The sequence below is a fragment of the Periplaneta americana genome, chromosome 2 (genome assembly GCF_040183065.1).
Source record: "Periplaneta americana isolate PAMFEO1 chromosome 2, P.americana_PAMFEO1_priV1, whole genome shotgun sequence".
In the NCBI taxonomy this organism is placed as follows: domain Eukaryota; kingdom Metazoa; phylum Arthropoda; class Insecta; order Blattodea; family Blattidae; genus Periplaneta; species Periplaneta americana.
The window spans coordinates 7,384,438-7,412,414 of NC_091118.1; the positions used below are offsets into that span (position 1 = coordinate 7,384,438).

The window sequence follows — 27,977 nt, forward strand, 5'->3', positions numbered from 1 at the left end:
TGTTTCAGTGCTTAAAAATTGTTTAATGTAGTAGACCTTGGAAATGTCACGTGGCTATAGCAGTGTGGTCTTGAATGTTAGCTAACTCAAGTTTGTTACATGAACATGTGGATGATAGGGGATCTGTGTAAGGATTTTGTGAATAATTAGACACAACTTTAAGCAAAACATCAAGTTTATTTTTTACTAAGTATAATGTATAAAGAAAAAGTGTATTATATTTACATTGTACTTTAAAATAAGCATCGAGGTCCAAGGTATTTCCTGCATGTGACGTAATTGTTGTTGTTATCTAATGCCAGGCTTTGGCAACGAAGCCATTAGTGTTCTTGCTCTCCAATATTTGTCTGTGGTGGATCCATCAGGTAGAACTTCACAGGTTTGTAGATGATCTTCAGTCATTTCTTCTTCTTTGTTGCATAGAGGGCAATTTGGATTTGTGTAAATTCCTATTTTATTCAAGTGTTTGACCAAATAATCGTGTTCTGTAAGCAGTCTGAATTTTGCTACTGCAGATTTACGTGGGATTTCTGGAATAATTTCTGGTTTTTTTATTAAAATGCTCCATTTTTTATCTTTGGCTTTGGTACATAGTGCGTGGTTTTGCTTGATTTTATATTTATTTTTAATTAGTCTTTTGATGGATGTAAAAGGTAGGCTTGTATTTGTATTCTGAATTAAATTGGATCCTTTTTTGGCAAGAAAGTCAGCAGTTTCATTTCCAGCAATTCCGCAATGTGCAGGTATCCATTGCAATTGACGTAATTGTTGCATCAGTCCTTTCTTCATTGCTGGAATATGTTTCAAGCAATTCCCTGCCTGACAGAGGACACAGATGGACACTTACATACTGGTTGAAGGTTCAGGCTAGAGGCTGTGTTTTCATGGGTTCGAGTCCCGTATGGATCTTTGATGTCTGTATAATGTCATAGGTTTCACAACATTTATTCCCTTTATCATGTTTTGAATGATATTACTGTTTATAGGAAGGAAAATCAAGGGGAAAGCAAGGGAGGGATACCAGAACTGAGGCAGGAAAAGCTGAAATTGACCACTTGGTCACACTTCAGTTAGCACGAGGTAAATCCATCCCAAGTACGCCGTCACACGAGTCCATGCATCTGGCAACAGCGGATTACCGCATATGGGAGGGGCTCCAAAGCTAGTGATTCCAACAACACTGTAGAATCCATTTTGTTCTTGCACTGCCAGGGGTCCTCCACTGTCACCCTAGAAAAATATTGTACGTCTTTAAAACATGCTAAAATTCATAGTTCTGTATGTTATTGGACCCATTATAAATACAATACTGTTGACTGTGTACCATGTACAGTAGTTGATGTGTTATAGGATTGTAAATAAAACAAAGTATTGAGAGAAGGAAATTCAGAGGACGAAAACAACTGGAGGATGACGATAAACAGGAAGATGTGATAGGGTGACCAGATTCACATTGATAAAAAAGAGGACACAAAGCTTCAAAAAGGAGGACATTGTTCGAAAAAAGAGGACAGAAAATATGTACTTAGATATAGGCTAAAGCCTATATTATACTTTAATTTATGTCAATATCTATTTTATTACAAAATATTTACATTACAGATTTAGGCTTGTATCATACTTAAAAGCATATTAATATATATTTGATTACTACTTAGACTTCAACAAACAAAATTTGATAACACAATCTCGTGGGAAAAATTGGAACCCTCTGCATCCACAGTTAATTCCCCTATTTACCACGAAAATCGTCTGTAGCTGCATTTAGATTGGCAACAGGCCATGATTGTTTGGCCAAACACCTGCATAGAATTGGAATATATCAGTCCCCTAACTGCCCATTGTGCAACTCAAACCAAGCAATGGATTTGGAACACCTCAAAATCTGTGCTTCAGTGGCTGACCATGATAATATCTTTGAAAAATATTGGAGTGCAAGAGGTCATATGACTTTATTGTCAAACGCCTGGCATTAAAAAACAACAACAACATATGAATAATTTCGAGGGAAAAATTGTTCCGGAGCCGGGTATCGAACCCGGGACCTTTGGTTTAACGTACCAACGCTCTACCACTGAGCTACTCGGGAACTCTAACCGACACCGATCCAATTTTTCCCTCTATATCCACAGACCTCAAAGTGGGCTGACAACCGTCAAGCAACCAACTTCGAGTGCACACTAACTCTGTGTGACTTAAATTGTGGTTTTCTGTTAACGAACAGTGACGTGTATTATGCAAATCAAGATTTCAGGTATAACTCCCTGTAAAGTTGATTTGAATAATTTCGAGGGAAAAATTGTTCCGGAGCCGGGTATCGAACCCGGTACCTTTGGTTTAACGTACCAACGCTCTACCACTGAGCTACTCGGGAACTCTAACCGCCACCGAGTTCGATACCCGGCTCCGGAACAATTTTTCCCTCGAAATTATTCAAATCAACTTTACAGGGAGTTATACCTGAAATCTTGATTTGCAACAACAACATATATTTGATTACAAAATAATTATGATAAAACTTAATAATAATGATTTTACAGTTAGCTACACATGAAAGTCAAGGGAACTATAATTATATATTAAAGAGGACAGAAAATATCTATTTAGATTTACATTCACACCTCGATCTCTCGATTTACTAGCAATAACTCGCGCAAGAAGCTATTACCGAAAAGCAATGGTGGCGTTGCTGTCTGTTTTGATGAGCGTATGTAGGCACACCAAGGAGGGAGAGGTGCAGGCCGATGGAAGTACTGTCTCTTCCAAGAAGATGAACAAAAGATGAGGACATTGCTGTGGAAATAAAGAACGTAGCAAGAGAGAAATTCGAAGCTAATTAAACGCGCAACATATGTTTACGAATGAAATAATAATACCGTGCGATACAAGACACGTATTCACATGCAATGGAACAAAATAAAGTCGTAATGTAACTATCACAACGCAAGACTGATTCTATCGATGTCATTTCTCTTCCGATTGTATTCTTGAATATCATTCAAGCTATCTCGTGACCTTTCCGCTCGCCCGCTCTTCCTTATCGCAGTGTTTGATTCGCATTCCTTCCGTCGGTAATCCATGGTTGCGAGACCTATACCTGTGAGCAACGACCATAACAAGGAGGATCGTTGGCAAAGAGTATATTCCATCGATGCTGCTGCCACCTACAGGCACATTAGTTAAAAAAGGCTTTAAATCAGGTAATTTAAAAATATCAGGCATACAAACAAGTTACGAAAAGGAGGACGTTTCTTGATTTTTTAAAAATCCACCTGGACCCCGGACAAAGACCTAAAAAGGAAGACATGTCCAGACAAAAAGAGGATGTGTGGTCACCCTAAGATGTGATAACATTGTACAACTAAGTAAATAAATAAAATATTTTTATTCATTTGGTTTTCTTTAAATAAGACTTCTGATGTTTTACCATCTTCACCACCATCCCCACAAACCAGCACTACGTGTTTTTTTTTTGTATTGTCACTAGTACCAGTTAACTGTTTACAACTTCTGTTACATTATTTATGATTAATTCTCCTGGCTATTATTATTATTATTATTATTATTATTATTATTATTATTATTATTATTATTATTATTACTGGCATTATTATTATCATCATTATTATTATTATTATTATTATTATTATTATTATTATTATTACTGGCATTATTATTATTATTATTATTACTGACATTATTATTATTATTATTATTATTATTATTATGATTACTGGCATTATTATTATTATTATTATTATTATTATTATTACTTACTTACTTTTAAGGAACCCGGAGGTTCATTGCCGCCCTCATATAAGCCCGCCATCGGTCCCTATCCTGAGCAAGATTAATCCATTCTCTATCATCAAATCCCACCTCCCTCAAATCCATCTTAATATTATCTTCCCATCTACGTCTCGGCCTCCCTAAAGGTCTTTTTCCCTCTGGCCTCCCAACTAACACTCTATATGCATTTCTGGATTCGCCCATACGTGCTACATGCCCTGCCCATCTCAAACGTCTGGATTTAATGTTCCTAATTATGTCAGGTAAAGAATACAATGCGTGCAGTTCTGTGTTGTGTAACTTTCTCCATTCTCCTGTAACTTCATCCCTCTTAGCCCCAAATATTTTCCTAAGCACCTTATTCTCAAACTCCCTTAACCTATGTTCCTCTCTCAAAGTGAGAGTCCAAGTTTCACAACCATACAGAACAACCGGTAATATAACTGTTTTATAAATTCTAACTTTGAGATTTTTTGACAGCAGACTGGATGATGAAAGCTTCTCAGCTGAATAATAACACGTATTTCCCGTATTTATTCTGTGTTTAATTTCCTTCCGAGTGTCATTTATATTTGTTACTGTTGCTCCCAGATATTTGAATTTTTCCACCTCTTCAAAAGATAAATTTCCAATTTTTATATTTCCATTTCGTACAATATTCTGGTCACGAGACATAATCATATATTTTGTCTTTTCGGGATTTACTTCCAAACTGATCGCTTTACTTGCTTCCAGTAAAATTCCCGTGTTTTCCCTAATCGTTTGTGGATTTTCTCCTAACATATTCACGTCATCCGCATAGACAAGCAGCTGATGTAACCCGTTCAACTCCAAACCCTCTCTGTTATCCTGGACTTTCCTAATGGCATACTGTAGAGCAAAGTTATTATTATTATTATTATTATTATTATTATTATTATTATTATTATTATTATTATTATCATCATCATCATTTGTTATTATTTATCATTATTATTATCATCACTATCATTATTAGTATTATTATCGTTATTATTATTATTATTATTATTATTATTATTATTATTATTATTATTATTATCACTTGAGTAGTACTTTTATGAAACTCACCCCTTTGCACACCTCAGGGCAAAACTGTCATGGCCTTAGAGTTGAGACATATTCATGGAATGTAACGAAGTGCTCAAGACCTGAGTGAAGGTTGTGTAAAAATGTGAGGTGCAAAACACGTCAACTAGAGCTAGACTTTAGTTCAGGTCACTTACAGCAGAGAGGTCAGACTTTGGCGTCAAAGTGTTAGCAAAGAGTCTCTCACCCCACACGTCGCTGCCTTGCCAGGCTGCATCCCAGTCTCTGTGCACATCATGGAGTCGTCGATCCGGACGTTCTGCGCAGACCACAGCTGGTTGCACACAGCGTTGTCCAGGATGGTGACGGATGCAGACATGAGGATGGATGTTTGAACTGTACCGTTGGGGCCCGTCAGACCCCAGCCAGCGATCACACCTGTAGCGTGAGCATATGTCTGTCCTGCAATGGACGAGATTCAATTGATTATTTTGGCGTTGATACATCTTTAAAACCTGTACCCTGTAGGAAAAGTTGGGTAAGAAAAAAAGGTATAGCACTTCAGCTAATATCTCAAAAAGTACAACCGATACCCAAAATATGAAAACTGACTTCAGTAACTAACAATAGCTACTTCAAAATCACGCGCATGCGCAGGGAGCAAGGCAAATGTTCGCCATTTTTGGTTCTTTCACTCCAAGTCATGCATTTTCAAGTCTGATAGCTCCAGATTGCAACATGGTAGGATAGTGATATGAATCTCAAACGATTCGTCTGAACTAAATCTAATCAGGAAAAGATAAATCGTAAGTATCTAAACGGATAGTGAAAAGTTGTAAGTGAGAATCCCAAAAAAAAAAAAAATGTGGCTAAAAATCGAAATGTCGAAATATTTGCAGCCAAAGTCCGAGTCAAAATACAAGAAATGCATATCGGATGAAAGAGGAGCTCGAAAGGCATCAATTAAGCTCAAAATGACCGAAGCCGACAATGCAGGGTTTATAGAGAGAGGAAGAAAACCAAAGCAACACAACTTGGAAAGTCCAATCGAGCACCTATACCATGAAATTATTCACCTATACCACGAATACATGCGAACCAATGTATGTAAACACTGAATAAGATTCAATAGAAGGAAACACACATACTGAGCCAGTAAATGTGGTTAGATCTGAAGAAAAATGTGAGAATGTAACACGAATGAATTAAGTGACATTACAGGAAAATAACAAAGTCTGTTGTTTTCACCTAAATCAGTTTAATAAGATAATAATTACAATTTCTTTAAATAAGCATTTAGATTATCTTGCAAATCTCATATAAAAAGATTTAGAAGTTCATACATAAAAAAGAATTACTAATACATAATATTATTAGCATATTTTTCACTTTGCTCTAGAGTATGCCATTAGGAAAGTCCAGGATAACAGAGAGGGTTTGGAATTGAACGGGTTACATCAGCTGCTTGTCTATGTGGATGACGTGAATATGTTAGGAGAAAATCCACAAACGATTAGGGAAAACACTGGAATTTTGCTTGAAGCAAGTAAAGAGATAAGTTTGGAAGTAAATCCTAAAAACACAAAGTATAACATTATGTCTCGTGGCCAGAACATAGTAAGAAATGAAAATATAAAAATTGAAAATTTATCTTTTGAAGAGGTGGAAAAATTCAAATATTTTGGAGCAACAGTAACAAATATAAATGACACTCGAGAGGAAATTAAATCCAGAATAAATATGGGAAATGCCTGTTATTATTCAGTTGAGAAGCTTTTGTCATCCAGTCTCCTTAAAAAAAATATGAAAGTTAGAATTTATAAAACAGTTATATTACCGGTTCTCTATGGTTGTGAAACTTGGACTCTCACTTTGAGAGAGAAACAGAGGTTAAGGCTGTTTAAGAATAAGGTGCTTAGGAAAATATTTGGGGCTAAGAGGGATGAAGTGCTTTGGGAATGCCGAGATGTAGATGGGAGGATAATATTAAAATGGATTTCAGGAAGGTGGGATATGATGGTAGGGACTGGATTAATCTTACTCAGGATAGAGATCGATGGTGGTCTTATGTGAGGGCTGCAATGAACTTATGGGTTCTCTAAAAATTATTTGTAAGTAAAAAGGGATGAAGTTACAGAGGAATGGAAAAGTTACACAACGCAGAACTGCACGCATTATAGTCTTCACCTGACATAATTAGGAACATTAAATCCAGACGTTTGAGATGGGCAGGGCATGTAGCACGTATGGGCAAATCTAGAAATGCATATAGTGTTAGTTGGGAGGCCATAGGGAAAAATACCTTTGGGGAGACCGAGACGTAGATGGGAGGATATTATTAAAATGTATTTGAGGGAGGTGGGATATGCTCAGGATAGGGACCGATGGCGGGCTTATGTGAGGGCGGCAATGAACCTGCGGGTTGTCTAAAAACCATTTGTAAGTAAGTACGTTTTCAGAAAGAGAGGGTGAAGAAAGAATGGTGCTGAAAGTGATCAGGAAGAGGAAAAGGAATTGGTTGGATCACTGCCTGAGAAGAACTGCCTGCTGAAGGATGCACTGGAAGAAGTAGTGAATGGGAAAAGAGATATCAGATGATAGACGACATTAAGATAAAACGGATCATATCCAGAGATAAAGAGGAAGGTAGAAAATAGGAAATATTGGAGAAAGCTGGGTTTGCAGTGAAAGACCTGCCGTTGGGCAGAACACTATGTATGAATGTTTTCAGATGGTTTCTGAAAATTAATTTTTTATTGTCCTTTTTCATTATTGGCACTTACAGACTCTTCATCTGTTTTCTGGAATTGAGTATCTTTATGGTTACCTAAAATTTCTGGACTGATATAGGCCTACCAGTATTTCAAAATTTCGAATTAATAATAAAGATCTCTCTACTGGGTCTTCACAGTCTTTTGCAGTCTGCCAATCTGCATAAAAATATTTGGTTATTGGGAATATGTCCAGTTTTTAAATAGGTTTTCTTAACTATGTAATAGTTAAGTAGGCCTATAAGTGGTATAAGTTTCATTGTTCTTGTAGTTATGTAGTAACCCTATCCCACTTTTTTTTTTATTTGCATAGCTATGAAAACAATGTGAATTTGCCGTATGACGTAATAAATTAGAGAGTGACATCTGTTAGGGATTCTGGTAAAGTTGCATACACGACCCTAGCGGTGATTCTTAGAAGCAAGTCGAACCAAGTTCGCCAAGACGAAATTTCCTGGTTTGGTGTAAAGTGGGTTTTTTTAATATAAATGTGTATATGCAATAGCGGTGTGATGGAAAATTATATTCTATAATATTGGTAGCACATTATATCATCAGATGACGATAGTTTTTTTCTCTTTCTTCGTTACGACGTTGTTTTGTTTCGTAGTGTTTGTGTTGTTGCTTGTTAGCAATTGAAAGTAATACGAAATTATTTTGTGCACGGACATAAAATTGTTTTTTGTTTAAGGAAATGTCGGCATATACATTAACAATATTGAAGGGAATTTGTTATGTAAACTGTCGAATTTATGTGGCATAAGGGTTTGTATGACGGGCGGGAAACCGTGAAGCCATAATGAACGAACGTATGGGTACCGATAAGTGAAAAGAATTGCAGTGAAAGTTTGGATTTGAGTTAAAAGTTGTTTCAGTGCTCTGAATAATGATCTAAATGTGTATTTGTGCTTATCAAGATTTCATTTCTCAAACTGAAAGGAACTTTACGATAAGTGCGTTTCGATGTTGGGGCATTGTACCCCGGTTAGTGTGGATTAGAATATACGATAACGAATATTGAGTACCTGTTCCATTTTGAACATTCTGTGACTTGGATTATTAGTTCGTAGCATCGAAGAAGCGGCAGAGGTGACTAATGGGCGAAAGAAAGGGTAAGTGAATGTAATTTATTACTTGTGCTTGTAATAATGTGTGATTATTCCTGTTATCGTCACTGTTGCTTTTGTAAAGTTAAGTTCCGAAAGAGTAGGCTATGGATGGGCGGTTTCAATCGAAATGCAAATGAATTACTTTAACATTAATAAAATATCCTTTTTACATCAAGTACACATTGAAAGCCATTCTTGCGTATTAATGTAGCTTTTATTCTGTATATTACAAATAGAGTGTACACATGGTTTACCTGTAGTGAAAGCATTGCAATGCTGCGTACAAAAACTAAATCGAAATAACGATAGACATTTTTTTATGCCTAAGCACCGTTTATTTTAATGTATGTATACTTTGTCACGCGATGTATTTGCAGACGTGTGAAAGTTGTTTTGTAAGCAACCCTTCAAAGGAACGTAAGAGCTTAAGTGGGGGTTGGAAGTGCAAGGGAGGGGAATAGCCTTTCCACCCACTGTTGCCTTTGGCTACTGTAGATGGCATAGGACGACGTGTTACCTATGCGCGTTGTACGACAGTCCACTGCTCCGTGGCTAATTTTTATTATTAATGACTAGGGCTTGACACCAAATTGCATGTAGTGTCGCTTTCCCCAGACTCGGATTATTCGGAAAAAAATCGGTTCCTTACATCTGTCGTTTTCCTGTCACGTCTGTGTAACTTATCTGGAGGAAACATTTCAGTAGAGTCCGTGGATAGTAACATAGCACAATATTTTGAACTTATGAAAGTATAACCACAGTCTAGTATATACAGTCACGAAGCTCAGTACGTAGTAAATATGCATACATTAGATAGTTGCTCACTACTAGGATCGCTAATATCGCCTCATTACAGGCAATGCAAAATAGTGCCGGCACAGTCTATTGTTTCTAGCATCCTCAAAACTCAAGCTTCGTGACTGTATGTAGTAGACTATGGTATAACCAAACTACTGGGAGACAACTGACTGGTAAATGGAAGGACAGTCTGACAGATGGACAGACTGAATGATTTTAATGGGCTATGTACTGGTACAGTAGGTTTTAAAGAGAGGTACCTAGATTAATTGATTTTAAAGGCATAATGGACTGATTGATTTTAAAGAGATATAGATTAATTTATTTTAAAGGCGGATAGACTGATTGGTTTTAAAGTGATGTAGATGGATTGATTTTAAAGGGAGATGAACAGATCTGCTTTAAAGGCAGATAGACAGAATGGTTTTGAAGTGAGGGAGATGGATTGATTTTAAAGGGAGTTCAGTGGATAGATTCCTTTATTTTAAAGGGAGTTCAGTGGATATATTCATTTATTTTAAAGAGAGATAGACTGGTTAACTTTAAAATGACAAAGATGGATTGATTTTAAAGGGATTTTAAAGAGAGATAGATGGATTGAATTTAAAGGGTGTTCAGTAAAGAGATTCATTTATTTTGAAGGGAGTTCGGTGGATAGATTGATTTATTTTAAAGGGAGATGGACTGATTAACTTTAAAATGACAAAAATGGATTGATTTTAAAGGGATTTTAAAGTGAGGGAGATGGATTGATTTTAAAGGGAGTTCAGTAGATAGGTTAACTTATTTTAAAGGGAGTTCAGTAGATAGATTCATTTATTATAGATTAATTTATTTTAAAGGAAGTTCAGTAGATATATTCATTTATTTTAAAGGGAGTTCAGTGGATAGATTAATTTATTTTAAAGGGAGATGGACCGATTAACATTAAAGTGAGGAAGATGGATTGATTTTAAAGGGTGTTCAGAGATAGATTAATTTATTTTAAAGGGAGTTCAGTAGATAGATTCATTTATTTTAAAGGTAGATAGACTGATTAACTTTAAAGTGACAAAGATGGATTGATTTTAAACGGATTTTAAAGTGAGATAGATGGATTAACTTTAAAGTGACAAAGATGGATTGATTTTAAACGGATTTTAAAGTGAGATAAATGGATTGAATTTAAAGGGTGTACAGTAGATAGATTTATTTATTTTAAAGGGAGTTCAGTGGCTAGGTGGACTGATTAACTTTAAAGTGACAAAGATTGATTGATTTTAAAGTGAGATAGATGGATTGAATTTAAAGGGAGCTCAGTAGATAGATTCATTTATTTTAAAGGGAGATGGACTGATTAACTTTAAAGTGACAAAGATGGATTGATTTTAAAGTGAGATAGATGGATTGAATTTAAAGGGTGTTCAGTAGATAGATTTATTTATTTTAAAGGGAGTTCAGTGGCTAGGTGGACTGATTAACTTTAAAGTGACAAAGATTGATTGATTTTAAAGTGAGATAGATGGATTGAATTTAAAGGGTGTTCAGTAGATAGATTTATTTATTTTAAAGGGAGTTCAGTGGCTAGGTGGACTGATTAACTTTAAAGTGACAAAGATTGATTGATTTTAAAGTGAGATAGATGGATTGAATTTAAAGGGAGCTCAGTAGATAGATTCATTTATTTTAAAGGGAGATGGACTGATTAACTTTAAAGTGACAAAGATGGATTGATTTTAAAGTGAGATAGATGGATTGAATTTAAAGGGAGTTCAGTAGATAGATTTATTTATTTTAAAGGGAGTTCAGTGGCTAGGTGGACTGATTAACTTTAAAGTGACAAAGATTGATTGATTTTAAAGTGAGATAGATGGATTGAATTTAAAGGGTGTTCAGTAGATAGATTTATTTATTTTAAAGGGAGTTCAGTGGCTAGGTGGACTGATTAACTTTAAAGTGACAAAGATGGATTGATTTTAAAGTGAGATAGATGGATTGAATTTAAAGGGTATTCAGTAGATAGATTCATTTATTTTAAAGGGAGTTCAGTGGCTAGGTGGACTGATTAACATTAAAGTGACAAAGATTGATTGATTTTAAAGTGAGATAGATGGATTGAACTTAAAGGGAGTTCAGTAGATAGATTCATTTATTTTAAAGGGAGATGGACTGATTAACTTTAAAGTGACAAAGATGGATTGATTTTAAAGTGAGCTGGATGGATTGAATTTAAAGGGAGTTCAGTGGCTAGGTGGACTGATTAACTTTAAAGTGACAAAGATTGATTGATTTTAAAGTGAGATAGATGGATTCAATTTAAAGGGTGTTCAGTAGATAGATTTATTTATTTTAAAGGGAGTTCAGTGGCTAGGTGGACTGATTAACTTTAAAGTGACAAAGATTGATTGATTTTAAAGTGAGATAGATGGATTGAAGTTAAAGGGAGTTCAGTAGATAGATTCATTTATTTTAAAGGGAGATGGACTGATTAACTTTAAAGTGACAAAGATGGATTGATTTTAAAGTGAGCTAGATGGATTGAATTTAAAGGGAGTTCAGTAGATAGATTTATTTATTTTAAAGGGAGTTCAGTGGCTAGGTGGACTGATTAACTTTAAAGTGACAAAGATTGATTGATTTTAAAGTGAGATAGATGGATTGAATTTAAAGGATGTTCAGTAGATAGATTTATTTATTTTAAAGGGAGTTCAGTGGCTAGGTGGACCGATTAACTTTAAAGTGACAAAGATTGATTTTAAAGTGAGATAGATGGGTGAATTTAAAGGAAGGTGCGTGCTTAGCCTAACGTCTACTGAGAAATGAAACAGTGTGTCCCGTGTTACAGATTTCTTAACGTAAACATTCCTATGCCCAGAAGGTTCCAGGCAAAGTCTGTCGCTAGTTTCTCGCCAGCAATGAATTATCACACTGAATAATCTATATAGTTTTGATCGTCGTTAAATGAAATAATAATAATAATAATTGACCAAGTAATTGAAATGTTTCTGAAGTTGTTGAATAGGCCCATATTTTGAGATTTTGCACTAAATAATTGAGCATGGTGTTACCGGGGTTTTGCGGCAGGCAGATGGGTCTGATGGATATGGTGTAAGCCACGGGCTGGACCAGACGCAGCATTCCGATGTCGTTGCTGGCCACGAAGTACTGCGGGTGCCTCACGACGTTGCTAATCTGGCTCGCCACTTGTTGCATATCCTGGGGTTGCGGCATGCGCAAATTGTGTGCGCCCAGCAGCACGGACAGGCGACTGATGTCTGGTAGGTTCTGTGCCTGAGGTCTGCAAACAAGGCAGCTTTTAAAGTTGCACTGCAGGCACGACAATTGATGCCCACAGGAGCAAGCGCGCGCTTTAGAGCCCAGGAGAGCCTGAGCGCTTTACAGCGGAAAGGAAAGAGACAGACGAAAGAGGCAGTATATGCCGCTTGGTCGAGCTATATTCATGAAGACCAGCACTGATTCAATAGATAAAGGGAAGAGAACTTATTAAAACTGTATCCATGGTAATTTTTAGATTTGCCTGAGAAGTATGAGTGCATTATAAGAATGTAAGTTTTAATTTTAATGCTCATTTTTCACAAGTTTGATTTTTTTATTCAAAAGAAATATTTTCTCAACTTTTCGTATAGAAAAGTGAAATTTTCAGGTATAGGCCTATTTATTTAGTAGCCTTACAGAATGTTTTCGTAAATATAATATACCGTAAATACGTATTACTGAAGATAGTGTATTGAAAATTTTGAAAATATTCGCATGGAAATTGTTTGTAAGGAAATGAATTAACAAAGCAACTACTGTTACATCATAAGCAAAAGATACGTGCCCATGTGTTGTAACAATGTCAGCTCTATAGCTTCAGCAGATTTCGAGAAAATAATTTAATATTCTGATGATAGGAAGTTGCTCACCAATATCACCTTAAAAGCATAATGCGATAAGAGTTTTGTTATGTAATATTAGTTACACTTAAAACATATATAGCACCTAGGTAACTTTGCTTTGTACTGTAATATTGTTTTGATTAGTTTATTGATTACTTTTGTAAGGCTAAAGGTACCATCAATATAAATTCCAACTTATCATGTCATATTCAATCTCTTTCTTTGGAATATCACTTTCTTTATGAATGATGTGTTTCATCACTTAATACAGTATAATATTATACTACTATGGAATTTAAGTGAATATTCCTTCTTAACTCTCTATTATGTTATTAAGATTTAAAACACAACTGCAATATTAAGAAATCAGTGTTAGTACTTTTGTTTTACAGGCAATATAAATAATATCAAACAGAAAGAAGCCATATAAAAATAACGACATAAAATTTCACGTTCCGTTTGAAGTTTGTGCACCAATGTTTTCTTAATCCAACAAGTTGCTTATTCATATACACAACCCTTCCTCTTTCCATACTTAGCGCTTGCTGCCCGCGCACGACGTCAAGATCAGAAAAATACGCTTGCTTTGACATCACTGTTCTACTGCATCTTTCCTTTTAGTGGGATATTTTACGACGCTGTATCAACGTCTCAGGTTATTTAGCTTCTGAATGAAATGAAGGTGATAATGCCAGTGATAAGAGTCCAGGGTCCAGCACCGAAAGTTACCCAGCATTTGCTCATATTGGGTTGAGGGAAAACCCTGGAAAAAACCTCAGCCAGGTTACTTGCTCCGAACTGGATTCGCATCCGGGCCACCTGCTTTCGTGGTCAGACGCGCTAACTGTTACTCCACAGGTGTGGACTAATCCATATTATTTTAAGGGGGAAGGTATAGTTTGTTCAGCTTCCTCAAGTGCAGTTGGCCATTACACTACATACGAGGAAGTTCGACGAACTAGCCTATACACTTTTCGCTAGTGTAATTTTACTAGTATTTCAATATGTTAACCCCTCAGAATCTAGTCGACCTGGTTGGCGAGTTGGTACAGCGCTGGCCTTCTATGCCCAAGGTTGCGGGTTCGATCCCGTGCCAGGTCGATAGCATTTAAATATGCTTAAATGCGACAGGCTCATGTCAGTAGATTTACTGGCATGTAAAAGAACTCCTGCGGGACAAAATTCCGGCACATCCGGCGACGCTGATATAACCTCTGCAGTTGCGAGCGTCGTTAAATAAAACATAACATCTCAGAATCTATAGGTCCTATGGAAATAAACATTGTACCGGTATATGCTTAATATACACTATCTGTATACTATTACTAAACAATTTTAATTATTTTGAAAACCTAATAGGTATATCGGTACCTATATGTTTTAATTGCGAAGCTTTGTGGAAAATTTTCCTGAATAGCTTTTACACGGTAATTAAACAATCATACCAAGTTCTAATCAAATAGTTGTACTGTCTATTGTAATTGGGACTTTGACCTGTTACAGACATAAAAAAAATAATTCCACACCTGTGGAGTAACGGTTAGCGCGTCTGCCCGTGAAACCAGGTGGCCCGGGTTCGATTCCTGGGTGGGGCAAGTTACCTGGTTGAGGTTTTTTCCGGGGTTTTCCATTAACCCAATGTGAGCAAATGCTGGGTAACTTTCGGTGCTGGACCCCGGACCATTTCACCGGCAATATCATCTTCATCTCTTTCAGACGCTAAATAACTTAAGATGTTGATAAAGCGTCGTAAAATAACCTACTAAAATAAAATAAAAGAATATGTCGGAAGTGTTCGTTTTGTTTCCAATTGACACTTCATCTTCTTTAGCCCACAAATAGCACAAACTTTCTTAAAAGTCCGATTTTTTTTTTTTTTAAGATTTAGATTTTATTTAATAACAACATATACATAAAAACGTTACATTAAAATACCCGAAAGAGCAAAGCTCGTGTTCGGGGACAGTTCCGTTACATAGATACACATAGTTTGTAGACAAAATGCTTAAGAAAAAAGCTCACATAAAGAGGATAATAAAATTAGTAAATAATAATACTAGTAATAACTGAGTGAAAAAAGAGACGATGTTGAGATTGATGGATTAATATTAAATTATTGTTAGTAGTATAATTAGTGCAGGTCATGTTGATATAGTAACCAAGATAAAATAGAAAAATACACTTAGGATAGAAATAAACTTGTTTTACAATACATGGTACATAATATATATACAGGGAAGTCTGTCATATAAATTTTTTAATTCTGGATCTGAAAATTTCATTGCTTAAAGTAGTCAATTCTGGATGAAATTTTATTATCGAATTATATAGCCGTGGACCATAATTTGTACTGTGTAGTAAAGCAGCAGATGTGAAATATTTAGGTTCAAATAATTTAAGAATTGAAGGCGTATTTACAAACACAATACTTCAAATAACAATTGACAAATGATAAACAATCTCCTAACAACGCAGTGTTGTCATGACGAACAAAAGCGCAACGATCTTATGCATCGACCTGATAACAAGGAAAGAGACGCTAAGGAAAGCGTACAAGAGGAAGAAGATGAATGTACAGAACTTAGAAATAGATCAAGAGGGAAGGAGGGTAAAAAGGAAGGCGGTGGACTTACATGGCTAAGCAGTGTCCCGCGGTGAGCACCCACTGGTGAGTGACGAGCGAGCCGCCGCACCGGAGGATGTTATCCAGGAGGATGGCCACCATCCAGGGGTACCTGTACGGCGACTCCACGCCCCCCACTATCCTGGCCGTGGAGGCGCCCAGCGGCCCGCGGGACGTGCGCCTCAGCTTCTGCCTGAACATGGGCTGCGGGGTGGTGCTCTGCATGTACTGGACGTTGGCGATTCCGCAGCCTTCCACCGCTGAAACAGACCGAGGATTTATACAGGGTGTCAAAAAAGTTCGTTTACAACGTTTCAGGGATAATAGAGCTACCGTAAATACTGACATGCAAACAATCTCAGTCCTCGGAACGATAAGGAGATCTTTGCGCTCCCGTGTGCCTCGCCACTGATGATTATGCCTAAGGCTATAATTCTTAGGTAAATAAATGTTTTATTTGCACTTTAATGGAAACTTGTAATTGTGTTTAAGTTTCGGACAAGATTACCTGAGCATATATTTTAAATTTTATTTCACATAAAAACATTATTTTGACATTTTTATGTAAATAGATATTTTCAAATATTCACATAAAACTAAGTTTTCATCAAATAATTTTCGACAAAAGCCCCATTTCAGATTAATCATCACCCGAATGTTCAGTACAGTTGCTTAGACGTGACAGCTGGCAACTGTTTCTCGGAAATGCCTATCCGTGGAACTGCAGTCTTGTCTCCCACCACAAGCGACAACAGCTGTCACTACTAAAAAATTGTACTGTAACTAACACACATACACAGTGATTTGTTATTTAGGAGTGCCTTGTAAGTTATCATAGCGCTGATTCAGAAAAAATTATAATTTCATAAACATCAGCTGCCTTTGTTTCGTTTCCAATCATAAACATGTCGCTAGGGAGTACATGTTGTTTCTCAATAGCCAGGGCGCTCTTTTTCCCAGTACAAGGCAGTGTTCCGTGATTGTCAGTCATTTGTTATGGACAACTTGAGGATGAATCTCATTGTGTACTGTAATTCTTCAGCAGTTGGCGAGACATGATTTATTCTGGTCAGTACGGTATATTGTTTATATTCACATAACATTTAACTTCTCGCACTCAGAGAGTACGGGTGGGGGAGGAATTATCGAGCCCAATAGAAATTACTTCCGGGGTCCCGCAGGGGAGTGTCTTGGGGCCCCTTCTATTCCTTGCTTTTGTAAATGATCTGCCAGTTAACAGCTTGTCAAGGTTCGATTATTCGCGGATGACTGTATCGTATATAGGGAAATAAGAAGTCATAATGATATTACTCTTCTTCAGAATGACCTCAATAGAATAAACGATTGCGCAATGGCCAACAAAATGAAAATAAATTTTCTAAAGAGCAAAGCCATTAGCTTTACAAGAAAAAGAAATAAAATAATCGCATCGTATACGTTAGGGGGTGAAACCATTCCGGAAGTTAACAAATGTAAATACCTCGGAATAACATTTAGCAGCGATCTCGGCTGGGGGGAACACGTTACTGACACAGCGGGAAAGGCATGGAGAGCGTTACACTTTGTGATGAGGGTACTAAGAAAAGGCTCTGATAAATCCAAAGAGATCATTATTATTATTATTATTATTATTATTATTATTATTATTACTATTATTAATTATTGTTTTTTATTTTTTTATTTTATTGGGTTATTTTACGACGCTGTATCAACATCTAGGTTATTTAGCGTCTGAATGATATGAAGGTGATAATGCCGGTGAAATGAGTCCGGGGTCCAGCACCGAAAGTTACCCAGCATTTGCTCGTATTGGTTGAGGGAAAACCCCGGAAAAAACCTCAACCAGGTAACTTGCCCCGACCGGGATTCGAACCCGGGCCACCTGGTTTCGTGGCCAGACGCGCTGACCGTTACTCCACAGATGTGGACGTTTTTTATTAGTTGTGTTTATTATTAATTGTCATTATTGAGTGTAATTAGTTACCACTGCCACCGGGTATATACCCATTTGCAGTGTGAATAAATACATAAATAATTGAAACATAATTAAAGTTTTTCCTTTTTTGTCACATATTTTCCCGATTTTAGCACATAAAAAATCAATATTTTCCCGATTTTTAGTACCTAAAAATCCGAGCCTTACTGATGATGTCTACCGGAATAGTAGACGAAACGTATGGTTGCAACAGTTCCAGTAGACCACGGCCCTTTAGCCCGGATAACACCAATCCCAATGACTCATTCTGAGCAGAAGTGTTCGGTTCTGGTTCACACCCCGTGTCTACCAGTCAACCTTGATCAGAGGCTTCCCTTACCTGGTGGTCGTACGAAAGAACAGTTGATCTGAGCGAGACGGATATTCCAGAGGGCGTTGGGGCTCTGGGTGGTGACCACGACCTGCACCTTGGTGGACTCTGCGACTTGCACCACAGCTGGAACAAAGGAATCTGAGAGGTGTAACCAGCATAGATATGGAGGGAGAAAAAGAGGGAGAAGGGATAACGTAAGAATTTAAGAAGATGGTCTTCTGACCCAACGCTGCTTTCGAGCGTGGGTTCGAATCTTCCTTCCACTGATTACCCGATTACATTTCTTACGAGGTTTCTCCCAACTCTAAGGCGAATGCGAGGTATAGTCCTTGCCAGCTAATAGGCTTCTAAGGGCCAGTTTCATCAACTTACTTGTTTAAATGACTTTACATAAGTCCGACATCGATCCCAGTCCAGAGCAATATTAATCCAGTCCCTAACAACATATCCCACCTCCCTCAAATTCATTTTAATATTATCCTCCCATCTACATCTCGGCTTCCCCAAAGGTCGTTTCTTTCTCAGGTCTTCCAACTAACAAACACTATATGCATTTCTCGATTCACCCATACGTGCTACATGCCCTGCCCATCTCAAACGTCTGGATTTAATGTTCCTAATTATGTCAGGTGAAGAATACAATGCGTGCAGCTCTGCGTTGTGTAACTTTCTCCATTCTCCTGTAACTTCATCCCTCTTAGCCTCAAATATTTTACTAAGCACCTTATTCTCGAACACCCTTAACTTCTGTCCCTCTCTCAAATTAAGAGTCCAAATTTTAAACCCATACAGAACAACCGGTAATATTTACTGTTTTATAAATTCTAACTTTCAGCTTTTTTGACAGCAGACTGGATGATAAAAGCTTCTCAACTTAATGATAACAGGCATTTTCCATATTTATTCTGCGTTTAATTTCCTCCCGAGTGTCATTTTTATTTGTTACTGTTGCTCCAAGGTATTTAAACTTTTCCACCTCTTCGAAGGATAAATTTCCAATTTTTATATTTGAATTCCGTACTATGCTCTGGTCACGAGACATAATCATACAGACATATTTTGTCTTTTCGGGATTTATATACTTCCAATCCTATCTCATTACTTGCTTCAAATAAAATTCCCGTGTTTTCCCTAATAGTTAGTGAATTTTCTCCTAACATATTCACGTCATCCGCATAGACAAACAGTTGATGTAAACCGTTCAATTAAATGTTAAAACTGCACTAACATTATGTTTGTGAACACATGCTAAAACTTTAACAATTATGTTAACATTCTCTCGTGCATTACGGTTCCACCAACGACTTCCAGATAAATATGACTGATAATTGGAAATTCTATGAACCAGGGAGGCATTTATGAACATGTTTCACGCGTGTAATATTACTATCTTTGTGGCTATTATTATTTGTTATTTAAAATGAACCACGAAAGTGATGGTGTGAAAAAAAAAAATAAAGGATCCAGTTTTACTACTATAGTGAATAAACTCACTGGACATTCCATCTATGAGTCCACAGAACGGAGCGTTGAAGCCAGTGGAGTTTGGTGTGTAGTGCAGGATAGTCACGGAGTCCTGCGGACAGGCGTTGTTCATTGCAGTGGCGAGGATTGCCTGAATGAAGTCAATCCTGCAAAACAAATGAATAAGAATCAGTGCTAACCAAGTTGACACATAGGCCCTACTTTCTCATATTTTTTTACGAATAAATAAATAAGTAAATAAATAAATAAATAAATGAAATAAATAAATAAAAAATATATAGATAAATAAATAAATTTAAATAAATAGAGAAATAATTAAATAAATTAAATAAATAGATAAATAAATAAAATATATAGATAAATAAATAAATTAAATAAATTTAAATAAAGAAATAAAGAAATTTAAATAAACAGATAAATAATTAAATCAATTAAATAATTAAATCAATTAAATAAATAGATAAATAAATAAATTAGATAAATAAATAAATTAATTAATTAATTAAATATATAGATAAATAAATAAATGAAATATATAGATAAATAAATAAATAAAATATATAGATAAATAAATAAATTAAATTAATTTAAATAAAGAAATAAATAGATAAATAATTAAATAAATTAAATAAATAGATAAATAAATAAATTAGATAAATAAATAAATAAATTAATTAATTAAATATATAGATAAATAAATAAATAAAATATATAGATAAATAAATACATTAAATTAATTTGAATAAAGAAAAAAATAAATTTAAATAAATAAATAAATAATTAAATAAATTAAATAAATAGATAAATAAATTAAATAAATTAGATAAATAAATAAATAAATTAATTAAATATATAGATAAATAAATTAATTAAATATATAGATAAATAAATTAATTAAATAAATTTAAATAAATAAATACATTTAAATAAATAAATAAATAATTAAATAAATTAAATAAATTAGATAAATAAATTAAATAAATTAGATAAATAAATAAATTTAAATAAATAGATAAATAAATTAATTAAATAAATAAATTAAATAAATAAATACATTAATTAATTAATTTAAATTAATTAATTAAATTTATTATTATTATTATTATTATTATTATTATTATTATTATTATTATTATTATTATTATTATTATTATTATTATTATACAATATTTCCATCTTCCGTTTGCATTTTATTTTATTTTATCTTTACTTTTTTTCAATTTCTGTCTTGGAACTGTCAGATGATCGTCCCTTTGCCTGGTTATCGGTGGTCAATAAAGCTGATTAGTGTCTCTAACGATCCCAACGAGTAGGAGCTCCTTCTGGCACCATATTTTTGTTCACCAATCTTGGAAACTTTGATTTGCTATCTCTTCACCAGCAATGGAAAAAGTTCGATCTACACCTCTTATAAACAGTTCACCATTGCATTATCCCTTTTAGATCAACATTATTTTAACGAGTTTTACCTGACTCCACAAACTCCTCTTCCTGGAACCATCGTGAAGACGCAGTTGACAGGTTCCTGGTTCCTCTGCGGGTAGTTCGGGTTCCGAAAGAAAGCGACGGCGTCGTTGGTTGTCTGGCCGCAAGATTCCTGGACTGTAAGAGACAGCATTAATTTACCGGCCCCTTATGGTGGCTCCTTAGTACATAATATGAGGACGTTTAAGCGAGTGGAAGTGAAATAATTCTGCAGATTGAAAGGGACGAATAGAAAACCTATATTACGTTTTGTGATTACATGCACGGTTAATTATAAAATTAAGTTGAAAGTTTCAGCAGTTCGGCAACATCGCCGCCGCTTTCTTATCGTAATTCAGATGTAAGAGGTCAACTAACTCAGGTCTTTCTGTTTTAGTGAACTACCTCCCATCTCTCTTTCTAGCTGCAATGTTGCGAGCATCGGTCAGTGGTTTCAAATTAGTGGTTTTTAAATTAAATTTACACGAAAACCATCCACGATATTGAAATACGCCAGAGGGATAAATTATTATTTATTCGATTTTATATCGATATGGACAGAAATCACGATCCTACTCGTGTTAGTTACCGAATAAGACAGTGTTAAACATTTGGGAAAATACACGGACTTCCTGCCAATATGGTATTAACTTTTTTGTTACACAACTTACAACATGGGCTATTCGTTCGGAAAATCCTAAGGGCTATTACACTTCCACCCTCTATACATCAATTTCTCGTTCCTTCCTATCACTCACTCACTCACTCACTCACTCACTCACTCACTCACTCACACGAATTCGTTTAATCATCCTCCAACTCAACTATCCATCCATCCATCCACCCACCCATCAAGTAACTCAACCATATTCATCTCTCCACTCGTGGTCTGATTGATTTATTCATTCATTTGTTAGTCAGTTCATTCGTTCATTCATTTGTTAGTCAGTTCATTCGTTCATTCATTTATTCATTGATTCATTTGTTAGTTCGTTCATTCGTTCATTCATTTGTTCATTCATTTGTTAGCTCGTTCATTCCTTTGTTCATTCATACATTTGCTCATTCATTTTAGTTCGTTAATTCATTCGTTCATTCATTTGTTAGTTCGTTCATTCATTTGTTCATTAATTCATTCGTTCATTCATTTGCTCATTCATTTTTAGTTCGTTAATTCATTCGTTCATTCATTTGTTCATTCATTTGTTAGTTCGTTCATTCATTTGTTCATTAATTCGTTCGTTCATTCATTTGTTCATTCATTCATTTGTTAGTTCGTTCATTCATTTGTTCATTCATCCATTTGTTAGTTCGTTCATTCGTCCATTCATTTGTTCATTCGTTCGTTCGTTAATTCAATTATTTGTTCGTTCGTTCGTTCATTCGTTCGTTCATCCGCGCATCCACATACTCACCTACCCAACGCCTTGTCAGTCAGTCAACTCACTCCTTCACATTCGCTCGCCCGGTACTCACAAGAGCAGCAGACGCCCCTGGAGGCGGTCTGAGGGGAGTAGCAGTAGCCGGTGGCGGAGCCCCTGGTCTGGTCGCAGTACTCCTTGGACGTGCAGGTGCCCCGCTCACAAGGCACGTAGCCGCCGAATATGCCCAGCATGCCTGCACCACAGAGAAACCTTGTAATGATATGTATCGAGAACGGCAGGATTGCTAATAGGGAGGCCTAGGAAGAAGTGGTTAGAAAGAATACCAAAAGCATGCAAGCAAGAGGATTACAAGAGGGAGACTGGGGTTAGGAGTGAAAAGTAATAGATAATAATGAGCAAAGAATATGCAACGAAATGCATGCTATACCTGTATAGCCTATACATGACAACTTGCTGTTACACATTGTTCTTAGGTCTGTTCTCTTGCTATTCTTACTATAAAGTGGGGTAAACAAAATCACTTGTCGCTTTCTATTGGCCTTTACATTCACGTGCTATCGGCATAAGCTGCACTTAGAGATCACTGCTTACGTAATAAACAATTGAAGAGTCTGATCCGTTCAGTCCATTTTTATGAAAGAACTGGACTAGTTTTTTTTATATACCGATCTACAGACTGAGCGAGTTTTCAAGTGACATGCACAATAACACAAACTTTTAAACAAGGATTGGCGTTGTTTTGGAAGAAAACAAACTTGGAAATATGATAGAGGTCTTAAAAATTATATACAGGTTGGAAGTGAAATAACCCTGCAGATTTTCAGAGAAATAGCTCATGTTGTGTGTAACAAGAAAGTGTAATACAGTGATACCTGTTTAAATCGGAACCTGAATAATCCGGAATCCTGTCTATTTCGGAACAGTTTATTGGTCCCGGCGAAATTTGTATGTATTATGTGTAATTTTTCCTGAATAAAACGGAAACTGTCCAACGCGGAAACGGAAACTGTCTGCTACTGTTCAAAACGGAAAAAATATTTTGGACACACTATATTTTGTAACTATATTTTGAAACAGCGTGTAGATCTCTCTATAATAAAGATAACATTGTTATAATTTGAACGATCCGCAACACCAAGCACAGGGATTATATTGAAGGAGGGGTAGAAGGACTATGCCTTATGTCGATGTAGATTTTGTTACTCTGACAGTGAAAAATTAGAGAAGGGAAAACGGTCATGGATTAAAAAAATATTCAAATCTAAATATGTGATTTAAAAAAAAGTTCAAGGGGAGGGGTTCAAACCCGATAACCTCCCCCCCCTTGCGTACTCTCCTGCTCTGTATTAAATTGTTTGATACTAACATAATACCGGTACGAGATTTGCTCTTACACTCCATCACAAAAATGTTAGGTTAATTACGCATCATACCAGAATAAGACGAGAGATCTGCCCATAAGTGAAATTGGGAGGACCTGGCATGAAATTGTACAAAGTCAAGACTTACCATTCTGCCTCGTGTATCCTGGATATAGACTGTTCACTGTATAAGTTCGTGATGTCTTGGACATTGTCATCGGATAGACGTTTTGCCTGCGTGACAAAAAATATTAAGTTATGTACGATTTACACTCTTTTAGCGGATTTTAACGTGAATCGTTTCTGCTCAAGGGTCAAATAGAGAAAACGATACGGAAGTTTCAACATCTGACGTCACTTCCTTAGCTACAGATCACTCTTGCATTTTTATGGTGTTTGCTAGAATGATGGACTTGCTTTTTCGCGTGAATTGAAGACCCCCCTGGAATAAGGATATAACCAACAAAACTGTAAGTTATTTACACCCACTGGCGTGGCTCAGTCGGTTAAGGCGCTTGCCTGGCGGTCTGAAGTTGCGCTCGGGCGCGGGTTCGATCCCCGCTTAGGCTGATTACCTGGTTGGGTTTTTTCCGAGGTTTTCCCCAACCGTAAGGAGAATGCCAGATAATCTACGGCGAATCTTCGGCCTCATCTCGCCAAATACCTTCTTACCATCACCAATCTCATCGACGCCAAATAACCTAGTAGTTGATACAGCATCGTTAAATAAGAAACTAAAAAAAAATAAGCTATTTACTAGCAGAACCATTTGACTAATCAAGGATACAAGTTTATTCAGCTATTTAACGCAATAATTTATTGTTATAAATCATGCTTCAAAATTACTTTTTTTCACCTAAGCCAAATATTTCAATAATTTGTTGTTACATCCTTTTTCCAGGGAGGTCTTCAATTATATTTCTTATTTTATCATAGACTCATTCTAATGGCTCTCCTACAAAACAATTCAGATCAAACACAGTAATTTAAACAATAAATACTTCTACAAATGTATTATATATATATTGAAGGTCTTACTAATAAAGGTGTATAATTTTTATACTGACTTATGCAGTGTTGGGACAGAAAACGTTACTAATAAACCATGCATAAGCGATGGATGTATAAGCAGTAAGCGTTGGACATAGAGAAAAATGGCCGCCTCTCTAACAGCTGTTTATACACAAACAGCAAGCACAAAAGAACAAAACCAAGAGCACAGAATAGGCCTAGTTAGAATAATATTGCTATAGTTATACTCTTTGATCAAAATATAGCGTGGTAATCGATCAAGCCCAGTGTACTATCGATATTTAGCGAAGCACACTAGCGCCCTACTATCGGATCCGTTTCTGATAGGGTCACAGTCTACTATATACAGTCACGAAGCTTAAGTTTTAAGGGTGCTAGAAACAATAGACTGTGACGGTACTATTTTACATTGCCTGTAATGAGGCGATATTAGCGATCCTAGTGGTGAGCAAGTACCTAATGTTTGCATATTTACTACGTATTGAGCTTCGCGACTGTATATAATACACTGTGATAGGGTCACAAATGTATCATTTGAATTTAGTTGAATCCTGCTCAGAGATTACGAGTAGTTTCCTTTGAAATACTATACCAATATAATATATTTTGTGCCATCACTATACTCAGTTGAGCACCAGATTAATTCATCATCATAGCTTTTTCTGTTATGGTTTTTATTTAAATTTGGTTTTTATTATTTCATTACATTCCATTTGTTGCATTGTCCCTAATTTTTTCCTCTCTTATTTATACTGATTGTATTATGTCGTATTCTAATCTGTATTTTAATTTCAAACATTGTGGTATTATTTTAATTTTGCATCGTCTCAATTTTATTACTATTTTGTAATATGTTAGCATTTTAATTCTTTTCACTTTTCGTTTAATTTCACTGATTTTGTATTTTGTGACGTGGAGTGCAAGAGAAAGTACTACGGCCTTAAATCTGCCAGTATAAATAAATAAAATAAGTAAATAAATGAGTCAATAAATAAATAAATATGTACGGACAAAATAAATAAATAAATAAATATTGGATTGGTGCAAACGTTTGTAGCGTTGTTCTGCACTTTCATTCATCTGCTGTCCATGTTTCCATAGCAACCAAGTGTTATTTTATTTATGCTACCAACTTATACACCAATCTAATAAAGAAAATAAGTAAATATGTGAATAAATAAATATGCTCCAAAACAAATAAAAAGTAAATAATAATAATAAGAACAATTCGTAAAAAATAGAAAGTGCAAAATGTGGCAGCTGCACTCACCAGAATAACATGAGCACTATCCCAGGTAGCAGGAGCATCACATTGAACGTCACATTTTCCGGCTTGTACAGCTCGAACTGCGGGACGCTGTTGTGTGACGCGACAATACCAGCAGAGACAACAATTAGAAAGTTGTCTGTGAAGAGTAACAGCAATATATAGAACACAGATTGGCTCCAGGGAAAGCAATGCAATTTACGCATGTTACAGCTCACAGTTATTGTATAGAGTTACGACTTCCTTAAAACGATACCTTTTAAACGGAAAGGGGCTTGTTACGGTAATGCTAATGCGGAAAGATAAGAATTCTTAATTTAAAAGCTGTTTTGTACACGTATTTAAGACCCATGCAAACTGGAGGAAAATTATAAGTTACTGATACAAGTTTGAATGTGACGCGTTGCAAGAAACGTGTGTCACGTGGAATACAGCGATAATGAGTGAGTTTATTGCACTATAAATGGATAGATAGCCAGTCGGTAATGTTAATACAATGAAAAAGGAACAAAGACAATTCACACAAAGAAAGAAATAGAGATCACAACGCAACAAAATTAAGATACAAAACAAAACACGGAATAACAAAACGAAATCAAACAACGCAATTACAAAATAGCAACACAAAATACAAAACAACAACACAATTCTTTGAAATCATAACATGAACACAATTCGCAACACAAATCACCCTTAACACTAAACCGAAGAATGAAACTAAACACTTAAGCGACTCTTGTAACGCTTAACCAATTTTAACACTTACGGAATGAAGATAAATGCAAACAAGACGAAGGGCCTGGCTGTCGGAAGAAAAATAAAGAAGGCGAACGCGCGAATACTAAATGAGGCAGTGCAGCAAGGTATAGCTTCAGGATAAGCAGTAACATGAGCTGCTGCCAGGAAGTCAAAAGGAGGATAGCAATGGCCAAGGAAGCTTTTAATAGAAAAAGAGCATCTTCTGCGGACCTCTGGAGAAAGAACTGAGGAAGAGACCAGTGAAGTGCTTTGTGTGGAGTGTGATACTGTATGGGGCAGAAACATGGACATTACGACGAAGTGAAGAGAAACTAAAAGAAGAATTTGGAATGTGGATATGGAAAAGAATGGAGTGTGTGAAATGGACAGACAGAATAAGAAATGAAGCTGTGTTGGAAAGAGTGGGTGAAGAAAGAATGATGCTGAAACTGATCAGGAAGAGAAAAAGGAATTGGCTGGGTCACTGGCTGAGAAGAAACTGCCTACTGAAGGATGCACTGGAAGGAATGGTGAACGGGAGAAGAGTTCGGGCAGAAGAAGATATCAGATGATAGACGACTGACTGACTTACTGGCTTTTAAGGAACACGGAGGTTCATTGCCGCCCTCACATGAGCCCGCCATTGGTCCCTATCCTGAGCAAGATTAATCCAGTCTCTACCATCATATCCCACCTCCCTCAAATCCATTTTAATATTATCTTCCCATCTACGTCTCGGCCTCTCCAAAGGTCTTTTTCCCTCCGGCCTCCAACTAACACTCTATATGCATTTCTGGATTCGTCCATACGTGCTACATGCCCTGCCCATCTCAAGCGTCTGGATTTAATGTTCCTAATTATGTCAGGTGAAGAATACAATGCGTGCAGCTCTGCGTTGTGTAACTTTTTCCATTCTCCTGT

General features: G+C 36.0%; 1 protein-coding gene across 1 annotated transcript; it reads right to left on the reverse strand.

Moving 5' to 3' along the window:
* Positions 1–157: 157 nt before the first annotated feature.
* Positions 158–26,675, reverse strand: LOC138712393 (uncharacterized). The gene is made up of 10 exons (XM_069844112.1): positions 26,322–26,675; positions 24,168–24,253; positions 22,750–22,890; positions 21,279–21,411; positions 19,819–19,955; positions 18,331–18,447; positions 16,026–16,275; positions 12,562–12,791; positions 5,084–5,298; positions 158–1,230 (listed from the first exon to the last, which is right to left on the reverse strand). The coding sequence occupies exons 1-10, from the start codon at positions 26,522–26,524 to the stop codon at positions 1,060–1,062; spliced, it is 1,683 nt and encodes a 560-aa protein (XP_069700213.1). The 5' UTR covers positions 26,525–26,675; the 3' UTR covers positions 158–1,059.
* Between the last annotated feature and the right edge of the window lie 1,302 nt (positions 26,676–27,977).

Bases quoted from the DNA above. Each gene is read 5' to 3' on its own strand.
- LOC138712393 (XM_069844112.1), bottom strand. From the start codon at position 26,524: ATGCGTAAATTGCATTGCTTTCCCTGGAGCCAATCTGTGTTCTATATA. The intron at 16,276-18,330 runs GTAAGGGAAGCC...GGTCTGTTTCAG, and splicing joins TTCTTTCGTACGACCACCAG to CGGTGGAAGGCTGCGGAATC. The intron at 12,792-16,025 runs GTAAGTCCACCG...CCTTGTTTGCAG, and splicing joins GCGGGACACTGCTTAGCCAT to ACCTCAGGCACAGAACCTAC.